The sequence below is a fragment of the Pseudonaja textilis genome, chromosome 1, assembly GCF_049901715.1.
Source record: "Pseudonaja textilis isolate UNSWEBS1 chromosome 1, rPseTex1.2, whole genome shotgun sequence".
NCBI lineage: Eukaryota > Metazoa > Chordata > Lepidosauria > Squamata > Elapidae > Pseudonaja > Pseudonaja textilis.
In genome coordinates, this window is record NC_141990.1 from 326317987 (window position 1) to 326331172 (window position 13186).

Sequence of the window (13186 nt, forward strand, 5' to 3'; positions counted from 1 at the left end):
ACTGCTGGCGAGCACATGGAGGGCTGTGCGGCCCTCTAAAGAAATGCCACCCCACACCATTACTGACCCACTGCCAAACCAGTCATGCCGGAGGATATTGCAGGCAGCAGAATGTTCTCCACGGCGTCTCCAGACCCTGTCACGTCTGTCACATGTGCTCAGTGTGAACCTGCTTTCATCTGTGAAGAGCACAGGGTGCCAGTGGCGAATGTGCCGAACTTGGTGTTCTCTGGCAAATGCCAAACGTCCTGCACGGTGTTGGGCTGTAAGCACAACCCCCACCTGTGGACATAGGGCCCTCATACCACCCTCATGACCGTATGAGCACCCACATGCACATTTGTGGCCCACTGGAGGTCATTTTGCAGGGCTCTGGCAGTGCTCCTCCTGTCCCTCCTTGCACAAAGGCAGAGGTAGCGGTCCTGATGCTGGGTTGTTGTCCTCCTACGGCCTCCTCCACGTCTCCTGATGTACTGGCCTGTCTCCTGGTAGCGCCTCCATGCTCTGGACACTACGCTGACAGACACAGCAACCCTTCTTGCCACAGCTCGCATTGATGTGCCATCCTGGATGAGCTGCACTACCTGAGCCATTTGTGTGGGTTGTAGACTCCGTCTCATGCTACCACTAGAGTGAAAGCACCGCCAGCTTTCAAAAGTGACCAAACCATCAGCCAGAAAGCATAGGAACTGAGAAGTGGTCTGTGGCCACCACCTGCAGAACCACTCCTTTATTGGGGGTGTCTTGCTAACTGCCTATGCTTTCCACCTGTTGTCTATTCCATTTGCACAACAGCATGTGAAATTGATTGTCAGTCAGTGTTGCTACCTAAGTGAACAGTTTGATTTCACAGAAGTGTGATTGACTTGGAGTTATATTGTGTTGTTTAAGTGTTCCCTTTATTTTTTTTGAGCAGTGTATATGTACATATATACATATACATATGCATATACGTATACCATGTTTCTCCAACAATACGGCCTCCCCCAATAGGAAGTCCCAGCATGCTTTATAGGCATAAAATCAAATTAAGCCCCTCCCCCCAAATTAAGGCCTATATTAAATATGGGAAATGGAAAGGAATGGCGGGGGGTGTGGCTTGCCGTTAGGAAGTACTTTTGTTGCATACCCGGATATGGTGCTGCCTGCGTTGACTTCGGCGTTGGTGGGACACTTCGTATCAGGAGACCTTCCGCCACCGTTGCTTTCCCTTCTCCCCGTGCTGCCGCAGCGTTTAGAGCAACGCCGCACTCTTTGGCGCGGCCAGCCAGGTCTCCTTCCTGCAACCGGAGCCCGGCGGAGACACTCGGCTTCAGGCGCTCCTGTCACCACCTTCCCTTCACCTTCAAAGGCAAAGCCAATTCTTTTAAAACCAACGCCCTACTACCGGTATGACAAAGACTCCCCTGCCTGAGAGGGCAGCCCAACCCCACATGGGGAGGCAAATCTCCTGGGGCTGCAGCACAGGATCGACCCACCCCGGGAGAAGCGCCCAGCCGCCATCCCTGCCTGGTGCCTGGCAGAGCGCGAAGAGCTTCACCTGGGGCGCCCAGCGCAGCTGACAGGCGGGCCCTCCTAACCGGCAGCAGAGCTCTCGCCAAGGCAGCGAGTGCCTCCCCGCCAGGCCCTCCGCTCATCCTGCCAGAGCCGTGCTGGCTGGGCAGAGCCGGGAAAGTGAGCTGCGGGTACGCGCCTGCCTGCCAAGCGAAAGAGCCGGGCGGACCCAAGCTTGGCTTCCTTCCCAAGTCCCTCCAGCCCGAACCTGAAGGGGCCACTGGGAAAGGCTGCCTGAGGCAGTGATAGCGCCCACCTGTCCGTGGACAGGGAGGCAACGTGATGGCAGCGCTGTTTCCCTGGCCGGCAGCTCTGGCGGAGAGAGCCTGAAGCTGCCCGTCCTTTCCACCCCTCGGCCAGCCTGTCCCCATCCCCAGTCATCTCCAAATGCGCCAGGAGCTCCAAATGCTGCAGCGGCACGGGCATTGGGCAGAGGCTCTCACTCGGCAGGTCTCAGCTCGGAGGAGGACGTGGCGCAGGCTGTCGCCTTGCCTCCCTGTCCCTGTCTCCCGGGCTCTGGCTGGCCGCGTGTGGCTGCGCCAAACACTGTGGCGTTGCTCTAAATGCTGCGGCACCACAGGGAGAAGGGAAAGCAACGGTGGCGGAAGGTCTCCCAATACGAAGTTCCCCACCAACGCCGAGGTCAACATCCAAGCCGTCGCCGCCCGCCAGCCCAAGGGTGCGGGGGAGGGGGGAATTAAGTCACCCCTGAAAAGACGGCCTAGCTGTTTTTTCGGGGGTCAAAAAAAAAAATAAGGCCCGGCCTTATTTTGTGAGAAACACGGTACATATACGTATACATATACATATATATGTCACATGACCCTGGGAAGCTGCAACCGGTCATAAATGCAAGTTGGTTGCCAAATCCTTAAAATGTAGTCATGAAACGAGGTGCAATGACAATAAAGTAAATTAAACTAAACTAAACCATTAGGGGGCAGCACAGTGTTTCACAATGGCTGGTAGTGTTTTACAGGCTATAAAACCCCCTTTCCCAGAACCTTGTGACTTCAAATGGTTGTTACAACGACATAAGTTGAGGACTTCGTGCAAGAAGGGTAAAGTGCTTTAAACCTCTTTTTGGTTATATGTGTCTTGTCTGTTCTCTAGCTCACCACCCATCAGGAATTGTGGGCTTTTATCGTGACAAACTTGGCAAGCGTCTATATCAGGGAAGGAAACCGGCATCAAGAGGTAAATGTCCTGGCTGAAGTATTGGGCCTTAAATGAAATGTGAACAGTTGGCTTCATCATATAAAGCACAACGGGGGGCGGGGTGGGGGGAGCATTTACTTTATCCATGTTGTTTTTAAAAAGTCATTTCAAGATGTTCTGTAAACAGCATCTTTTGTCTTCTAAGCTTATGTCTTATGTCTTTTGTCTTCTTTCTAAACTACAGCTCATAGAACAATTCCAAATTTTCATTAGTGTGGCTCAGAATTTAGCTCACTATCTAGTTGTGAATACAATTTTTTTTTATTTTATTTGAGTAAAATAGGAATCATTTGAAATCATCAAAAGCCAGGCAGGCTGATTTGTAAATGTGGAAATCCTTTCAGTTTGTAAAAAATACGCTGAGCTGTATCTGAAAGAGAATGTTTGGCTTTCTCAGACAACCTCTCAGCCCAGGAAGCCTCGGAGAATATTCGCATGATAAACTGCTTGGGTCAAACTGCCTTTGTCCTGTATAACTGTAAACATGATTTAAAAACTAACTAACTTCCTCGTGTGTTCCTCCTCTCCAGCTTTATAGCTTGTTGGAAAGGATAAACCCAGACCACAATTTTCCAGTGAGGTAGGTGAATCAGTAATTCCCATTACAATATAATGTTATATAAACAATATAAAGCCATTGTATTGGATGGCTTGTAATGATTCCTTGGCACCAGCAGCGCTTTTAACTGTTGTATGACTCTGGTGAACTCTCTGTTTCACAACATTTTTATATGCCAGGAATTTAGATAGGCAGTTTGATCAACAACAGTAAACTAATAGTAATCTCGGTGGACGTTTAAAACAGTATAGTATGCCTTGTCAGTCTGCACTTCGATCCCTGTTCCTTCTTTTTAGTTTAGTTATTTACATTTACATCCTGCTTTTCAAAGAATAGAAGTGACGTACACATTCTGGTATGAAGGCATAATAAGGAAAGAATAAAACTGAAACCTGAATAACCTGAAACAATAAAACTGAATAATGGAGTGCTTAGTCTGAAAGGTTGTATTTAAATGTGGTGTTTCACAGTCCACTTAAAATCGAGAGACTCTGCCAATGGTTCTCCCTGGTGGAAGTCTTTCTGAATAGGCCTTTGAAACTGACCTTAGGGCTTGGATAGCTTCGGATTTTTAAGGCACACTAAAGTAAAAGAGAGACGAGTGACTTGTCATCTCTCTTTTTGTAATTTGTGTGACAATTGCCCTTCATTATTTGCATCTATCTACACATCCTCTGCTCTTTAAAGAGAGAAGTAATAGAGGTTGCCTGTGTTAAATGTACATCATAATCAGGCTGCAGGCCTTGAAACCCACCAATTTTTGCCTCTATTCCAAGTTTTTCAAAACTTGTCACCTCAAAAAAAGCCTGTTCCGATTTGCTGGACAGTTCTATAAGGTTGAGCTCGTTTAGCAGGCCTCAAAACATACATACCATACCATACATACATACATTCATACATACATAACATACATACTTACATGAGGGTCCTTGGTGCTCCCCGACTTGCTTATTTTCTTGCAGATGTTTCATTACCCAAACTAGATAACATTAGCAGCACTGATGATGTTACCTAGAGTGGGTCATGAAAAGTCTGCAAGAAAACACAGCAAGCTCAGAGAGCACCAAGGATCCCTCATGCCAACCCTGAGCTACAAATATTCTCCATTATATATGTGTACATACATACATTCATTGTCCAATTTTATACGGTCATCCATGCATCTCATAAAAAGTGACTGTGGGAGGCATTCAGCAAAATGATAAAAACAGTAAACATTAAAAAAAAAAACCCTTCCGCTTCCAGCACAGAACATCCCTTGAAATGATTTGCTTAGAGATTGAAATGTTTCACATGGGATGTTTTATCCTATATTTTCCATATATGCATAAAGATGTGGAGGCTAATCCCTCTGGAGAAGCATAGAAATCAGGTTTCAGCTACTATTTCCGTTCAGCTTGAGAAAAGCAATGCCAGTGGCAAAAGGTACAAAGAAGCAGTGGAAATAAGGAAGAAGAATAGATGGCAGGAACAAGAGTGGGCCAGTTGCCTCTTTTAGAAATGGGCTATGAGGCTAAGAGACACTCTAGAGTAGGGGGTCTCCAACCTTGGCAACTTTAAGGCTTGTGGACTTCAACTCCCAGAATTCCTCAGCCAGGTGGCTGAGGAATTCTGGGAGTTGAAGTCCGCAAGTCTTAAAGTTGCCAAGGTTGAGAAGGGGTGTCAAACTCAATTTCACTGAGGGCCGCATCAAGACTGTGTTTGACCTGGGGGTGGGGGCTTGGCCAAGGTGGATATGGCCAGCTTGATGTCACTTATGTCAGCATCTGTGGTGGCCCGAGCGCTCTGCCCGTGAAAACAGGCTCCCAAGCTCCATTTTCAGCCGTGATTACCTCTTGCCGTGCTCTGCCAGTGAAAATGGAGCTCAGGGAGACCGCATGCGCCCCTCCTCCCGCCCCCAGCTCCCTTGTCACTGGCAGAGCGCAGCAGGATGTTGTCACAGCTGAAAATGGAGCCTCAGAGGGCTGCATGCGGCCTTCCCAAACTCCATTTTATCTGGCAGAGGCCCTGCGGGCTGGTCCTTTGCTCTTTCCAGGGCAGCAGCATGGGCCAGTTCTATCCAGCCCATGGGCCTTGAGTTTGACACCCCTTCTCTAGAGACATTTACTTTAGTGCTTATGGGCTGCAGCCTGCCTTGTCTAGGCTGGTGCTGTGTGAAGATTCAACCAGCTTAGTTGCCATGAAGGGTTTGATGTAACGTCGATAGCTGCAGGTTGTGGTAGTAATCTGTGTGTTGATAGGAGAGATTCAGTAAAGATGATCTCATTGAACCAACAGATACGTGTAGTTGTCTGGCTAATTTTTGTCTGGCCTTCTCTTTACACGTATCAATTCAATAGGAATCTATATTCCTAAATCCAGCCCTTTAAAGGTGTTTTGTAGAATGAGACACAAACTTTGTGGGCAAAGTCTGACAATATTGGCTTGAAATCAAGCCTAAATACGTCACTTAACCTATCGGTTGATAGGGGTTCCCTGGTAACATGCAATTTGGCCAGTTGGAGCCCATGATTTCCCCCTTGGGCCATGAATGCTTGCTTACTTGTCTGTGTGCCTGCTCTGTCTCTTCCAGCTCCCACTGTCTTCGAGCTGCCGCTTTCTACATCCGAGGGCTGTTCTCCTTCTTTCAAGGAAGGTACAATGAAGCCAAGTGAGTCACAAAGCATTTCTTCTTTTTAGCGAAAAGGCAGGTCAAAGGCGGGATTCTGCTCAGTTGCACTGCTGTTTGATAACAGCTAAATACCCTGTTAAGACTCCGCAGGAAACTGCCGTTTTTTATGAATGAGCGCTGCCCCATGGCCAAGTTTAGTGTATGGATGCCAGCAAGGGCCCCTTTCCCTACTCTTATCATCTTAGTAGCTTACTTGGTTCCATTCCAGTCTCAGCGCACAGGTAGTCCTCGACTTACGACCACAACTGGGCCCCAAATTCCTGTTACTAAGCCAGACAGCCCTTAAATCGGTTTTGTCCCATTTTGCGACCTTTCTGGCCGCAGTTAAGTGAATCATTGCCGTTGTTCAGTTTAGTAACGCGGTTGTTAAGTGAATCTGCCTTCGCCATTGATTTTGCTTATGAGAAGGTTGCAAAAGCAGATCACGTGAGCCCAGGACACCGTCAGCGTCGTAAATATGAATTAGTTTGCGAAGTGTCTGGATTTTGACCGCATGACCATGGGGATGCTGCGACAGTCATAAGCATGAAAAACTATCCAAAGTCATTTGTTTCAGTGCCGTTGTAACTTCAAACGGTCACTAAACTGTTGTAAGTCAAGGACTACCTGTAATTTTTGTGGTTAGCAGACAGCCCCCTTAATTGCAACTGAATAAGTATAAACGTTAAACGTTAGTAAAACTGTCTGAATTCTGTTGAGATATCAAAAGTCCATGATTGAAGGGATAAAATGCCTCCAGGCCACTACTGGATGAGTTTGAAGGCCTGTAATCAAATTACAGTAATTCAGCTACTTAAAGCTTCTTTAAAAAGCATAGATACTATAGGATGTTTAGAAAAAAAACAAACAGAGTTATAGATACTATGGGAATGTGCAAATGAGGTGCTGAAGTAGTTGCTGGAAGAGCCAGTTTTTGGTTAAACCTCTTACATTGCCCAAAATGTTTTCTTTCTTTTAATCTTTTGTTTTGGTAGACGTTTTTTACGAGAGACACTAAAAATGTCAAATGCAGAAGATCTAAACCGATTAACAGCATGCTCTCTTGTTCTTCTGGGTCACATCTTCTATGTGTTAGGGAATCACAGGGTAAGTCATAAATCCTTTTTAGTGGTGTTGATGATACTTCCCTTTTTCTCTTGCCAATGAAATTAAGAGTGTGAAATTAATCTTAACGCAATGTGTGTATAAATGGGCTGACAGGTGGTGATGATAGTCATATGGTGTGCTGGAAAATTTGAGGGCATCTGTAGTAATCGAATGTTCAAATTGTGGTTTATTTATTTGTTACCGTGTGCGGCAATCGCATACATATAGATATCAAAAAACAAACTCCAGACGCTTTCTGAAAAATACTTGTAACTACAAATCTTCCCATTTTTTCCTCCTCAGGAAATGTGAAAGATAATTACTATATTTTTTTGCTACGCACTAAATTATTCCACAAACACTGCAATTTATCTGCTTATTGCAAATAGTCAAATTGGTGCCCTGAAGTGAAGTGTGAACTTGCAGTGAGAAATTAATTGCAAATAATCCTCTTATAACAACCACAGTTGAGACCAGAAATTCCATTACTAAGCCAGACATAGTCACTAAGGGAAAAATCAAATAATCGCACCGAATTGACATCAGTTCCACTGTGGTCATTAAACAAATTCAGTCAGGGGCTCCAGCACGAATCCAAAAGCTCGGAAGACTAACCCTCTGGTCCTGGTGACCGACCCAGATTGTATCCTGCAACATCAGCCTGGAACACATATACTTGCCTTTATTCATTAAGCAAATTACCCTTGGTTGTTAAGTGGGACATTGCATGATTTTGCGATGCTACTGCCACTTCCTTCATTTACTTTGCTTGCTGGATGTAAGCTGTGAAGCTAATAAATGGCAATTACATAACTGCAGGGACGGTGCAGCTATTTTTAAGTTTGACAGTAGTTGTGAAGTTAATTTTTCAGCACTGTTGTAACTTCAAATGGTCATTAAACAGGGCAGTTGTTAAGCCGGGAGAATTACAATGAGATTATTTAAGCCTTGTTGCAGTTGTTATCCCCGCACATGGCCTGCAGGATTCGGGATGTTAGCCTTGTCTCTAAATGATTTTTGCTGCATCTTTGAATGTTATGCGGTGACAAAGAAATAATGCAATCATAGCTGAACACTCAATAAGAGATTATCCATCGTGTCCCTGTCTTGTTTCTTTCAGACAGACAGTAGAGAAATGTTTGAAACAGACTCGATTGATTCACATCAGACAAACTTTTCTGAAAGAGGCTGTTTCTTACTCATTTACATATTTAGATGAAACTTTATTGAAAGGAAAAATTCATTATTGTTTTGGTGGGGGAGAAGGGAAATGAAGGCAGCCATCTGGATGGCACGTTTTATTTTATTTTATTTAAAACATTTATATAGTCATTCAGTGTATAAGCAACTCTCGGCCTCTCCCAATCAAAAGTTAAAACAACATATACACTTTAAAACTAAACATATTAAACCATTAAAAATAACAGAAATCCGGTGCCAAGTCAAACTTCTAATGTGCAGGAATCTAATGCTATCCCAGGACTTGCAGGAAAAGCCAGGTCTTCAAAGCTTTATGGAAGGCTAGGCCTGCCGAGCTTCAGGGGTCAAAATGTTTCACAGGGCAGGGGCTACCACAGAAAAAGCACACTTCCTAGCTCACATCGTATTATTATTATTGTTATTAAATTCGTTTGCCTGCCCATCTCGCTGCAGGGCGACTCTGCCATGGCACTATTTAGGGCAAGGGACTTGGAGCGTGCCTAGCCTAGCTAACCTGGCTGGATGTGTAGATGGCCTTAGGGAAAGGGGGTCCCATGGATAACTTGGCCCTGTGCTGTGTAGGGCTTTAAAGGTAATACCTGGCACCTTGAATTGCACCTTGAAAGAAATTGGAAGCCAGTGCAGAGCTCATGCAATGAAGGTGTTACATGGGCCTTACCTTCAGTGAGAGATCTATTAAGTATAATGCCCCAAAGGTGCTTTTTCAAGAGTCAACTAACTGGATTTTCTTTGTTTTTCCTTAAAGACGTCTCGCTTCTCATCCAAGAAGCTTCTTCAGTTCTCTGAAGAAGCTTCTTGGGTGAGAAGCGAAACATCTTCAAGGAAAAAACAAAGAAAGTCCACCTGCCTCTTGAAAAAACACCTTTGGGACAACCATGATCTGGATGACTTGAGAATCTCCATAGATATTAAGTATAATATGATTATCAAGAGATTTGTGTTGAATGGTGACAGGTGATACCCTGCAAACCCATGTTTGATTTATATGTGGGTGCTCCCAATCAGTAAATTCAGGGGAAATAACCACGTCCAGCTGCCATTTTTGTTTGATCAAGACCCCTTTTATCTCTAGGAGAGTAACAACATGGTAGTCCCAGCCATGCAGCTGGCCAGCAAGATCCCCGACATGTCTGTACAGTTGTGGTCATCGGCCCTCCTGAGAGGTCAGTTAACGACAATGGGTCATAATTCAAAGGATGCATTTGTACGCTGTGATAAACTATGGTTTCTTTAATGATTGAAATAACTCCCATAGGGAGTTGGGTTGCACAACGTGCTAAGACATGAACCACCATTTGCAAACCACATTGGCCAAGTTGTCTTACATTAAGACAGGTCATTGATTTTGCTTGTCAGAAGCAGGCAGTGAAGGTTGCAAATGTTGATCACGTGACCAGAGTGCTGTGACATCACAATTGTGAGCCAGTTGCCAAATACCTGGATCATGATCACAGAAATGCGGGAACACAGAAGACCACTTGTGAATACCACGCATTCAGCATCACTGTAACTTCGAATGGTCGCTGAATGAGTGGCACCTGCAGTCTGTTTTCTATTAAATATCATTTTTGTTAGATGCAAGTTACTCAGCACTCTTACCTGTGTCAACTTGGCTATTCAAAGTAATTTAATCATAACTTACATTGCCATCTCAACATAACCCAGCTTAGTATAAAGCAGTGGTGTGTTTCAAAATAGTTTACCACTGGTTCGGTGGGTGTGGCTTGGCGAGCACGCTTTGTGCGTGGACACACACTTTGCATGTGTGTGCACCAAATGCGCACTTTGCACGCACACACAGAGGCTTTCCTACTCACCTCCTGTAATCCTGTACTCTCCCTGTCGCTTCAACAGCTGACACGCGGCAATCTGCTGTGCCGCGCAAAGCAGCTACACTTCAAAAGTAGGGAATGAAGGTCAGTATGGGAGCCCAGGCGGGCAGGTAGGCCCAACAGCAGCTCCTTAGAGAGTACCAGTTCGGTCTCCACTGATCTTCAGTGCTACACCAGAACTGGGCCGAACCCGTAGAATACCACCACTGGTATAAAGATCTTTGATTATGATGCTTGCTCTTCCTTTTCATCCTGTATGTTTTAGAAAGCCATGAATTCTTTTCAAAGAAATTGAAAGTGTAGGTAATTAAATAAAATGGATTTAGATTCTAGATTTAGATTCTACCGGTACTTCTTTCTTTTAAAAAAGTTATGTATCAACTTTTCTAATTCCTAATGCTTTTAATAATATTTACTTCTTATTAGAGTCAGTTTGATGTAGTCGTGTTATATACCTAGCTTAGAAACCAGTAATGAGGTCTTAGGTTTTTCTTACGTACTGCATGAAAGCCAACTGGATGACTTTGGGCCAGTCCTTCTCTCACTCAATCCAGCCAAATTTATAGGCTTATTGTTGTGGGTGGGGAAAACAGGAGGTGGGAGCCTTAGGTTGACCCAGTAGCTACATTTTTAAAAGGTATGATAACAATATACAGGTAGTCCTCAGCTTACGACCACAATTGAGTCCAAAATTTTTGTTGCTAAGTGAGAAATTTGTTAAATGAGTCTTGCCCCATTTTATGACTTTTCTTGCCCCATTTGTTAAGTGAATCGCTGCAGTTGTTAAATTAGTAACATGGTTGTTAAATGAATCTGGCTTACAATTGACTTTGCTTGACTCCCTTTTTTCAGTGCCTTTGTAACTTCAAACTGTCACTAAGTGAACTGTTGTAAGTCAAGGACTACCTGTAATAATATTTATCATTGACTTAATATTATCTAATACAGTGGGTAATTTGTTTGTTTGTGGATAGTTTGCTCCATAAAGGGAGAGGATGGGTTCCTTGACTGAAAGGATTCGCAATCTAATGTCTCTGTTTCTCTCTCCCTCCTTTCCAATGAAGACCTAAACAAAGCCTGTGGGAATGCCATCGACGCCCATGAAGCAGCGCAAATGCATCAGAACTTTTCCCAGCAGCTGCTCCAGGATCACATTGAGGCCTGTAGCCTCCCAGAGCACAACCTCATCACTGTATGTTGGCCACTTTTTCTTTCCTTCTGGCCCTTGCTCTCTGTATGCCAGTGGTGGTGGAACCATGGCCCTTTTATGACTTGTGGACTTCAACTCCCAGAATTCCTGAGTCAGCCCTGCTGCCGCCTCAAGAATTCTGGGAGTTGAAGTCCAGAATCATAATGGGGGGCTATCATTTCCCACACCTGCTATATGCTAACCTGAGTGGGCGCCGTGGGGAAGGGGGTGGGAAAAACAGAAGATCCCAGGAGAAAGATCCTCTGTTCCCCAGCTGCTCAAGTTCAATATGGCAGGTAGTCCTCCACTTATGACCGGTCGCTTAGTAATTATTCAGAGTTACGACAGACTTCTCAGAAGGTACTTACTGCCCATTTCCGAAGTTCCAGTGGCTGCCCTCCAACCACTGTTAAGCACTTCAGCCACACAACTGTCTCATTTACATTTGTTTGCAGCACCTCACAATCGTGACCATGTTTTACAGCATTTTTGCTGAAATCCAGGAGTTATTTCTGAATTTTCGACAAAATTGGCTTATAGCAAAACCATTAATGTCACTTAACAACTAACAACTGCCTGAAAAAGATCATAAAATTGAGTCAGTCACGCGGATGGACCCATTGATGACCATGGTGGGCAGGCTCCATTACAGTCATAACTTGAGGACTACCCGTATTGAAACCTGTACAGTAGATAGAACATTGTGGGCATTCTTTTCCTGATTTTTCCACTGGGCGCCTTGTTTTAGGAGAGTAATGGGCTGAAACTACAGAAAAAGACTGGGTGGGCAGTTAGTTAAACCTCATATTTTTGGCTTTTGATAGAAATAACAATGTCTCTTGACAATTTTTAATTTTGTTAAGAAAACAAGCCAAAGCTGTTGATTTAATCTCTAGATCAGGGGTCCCCAAACTTGGCAACTTTAAGACTTGTGGACTGAGGAATTCTGGGAGTTGAAGTCCATAAGTCTTAAAATTGCCACTTTTGCAGACCTCTGCTCTAGATCTTATGTTCTCTTCTGGGTATCAAAACCATCCTATTCTTTTCTCCATTTAGTGTTATTAATTGAAAGGTCTTGACCACAGGCTTATTTAACAACGTTTAGCTGCTATCCTCCAAAAACTATGCAACTGGGCACACCCATATTTAAAAACAATGAGTAACTTCTACAATGAAATCCAGCATTACAATAATTGTAATTGAGTCAATTAATATATAGCTCACAAGCAGCAAAACATTGCAAAGTTCCAAAATTCACAAAACATGAATGATTTTAGGAGTACTTGGGGGAAGGCTTCAAAATCCCAGGATTTATTATTTTGGGATTCTGGTTCGTGTTTTTTGAGGGGTGTTGACTGAAATCTGCCTAGAGTTGAAAAGTAGTACACAAATTGAGTAAGTAAGAGATCTTAATCTTCTTTGGTTTATTAAGCAGCTGAGAAGAGTAAAGTAGTACCAGAGTACATTTGGGTCGGGCAACATGGTCACCCAGGTATCTATGATGTTTTAAGCTGCCTAGAGTAGCTTGTTAATGAGATGGGTGGCATATAAATCTAATAAGTAAGTAAATCTAACCTTGTTCAGTAGAGCTACAAACTAACATTTGTAGTTCAGGGTTGAACTGTGGGATTCTTTGTGCTCTCTGAACATGGTTGTCTGCTTGTTTGCAGACATTTTATTATCCACCTAGGAAACATCATCAGTGTGAGGAGGGAGTGAGGTTTGCTCTCTATTTTATATACAAGTGGCTTGCCCTTCCAGTGTTGGTGGGAGTGTTCCTGTAGTTTCTTGATTGGGGTATTGTTTCTTGTTTGACAGTTGGTCTGGTATTAATCTGGGCGTTAATCTCTGCTTAT

General features: G+C 44.2%; 1 protein-coding gene across 1 annotated transcript in view; it reads left to right on the plus strand.

The window, feature by feature from the left end:
- Positions 1-13186, plus strand: part of MAU2 (MAU2 sister chromatid cohesion factor) — a 41020-nt gene that overhangs the window by 24469 nt on the left and 3365 nt on the right. The window contains exons 13-18 of the mRNA XM_026699011.2: positions 2668-2751; positions 3303-3352; positions 5904-5981; positions 6977-7088; positions 9382-9472; positions 11206-11333. Coding sequence (XP_026554796.1) covers positions 2668-2751; positions 3303-3352; positions 5904-5981; positions 6977-7088; positions 9382-9472; positions 11206-11333 — 543 coding nt within the window. The remainder of the gene's footprint in view (positions 1-2667; positions 2752-3302; positions 3353-5903; positions 5982-6976; positions 7089-9381; positions 9473-11205; positions 11334-13186) is intronic.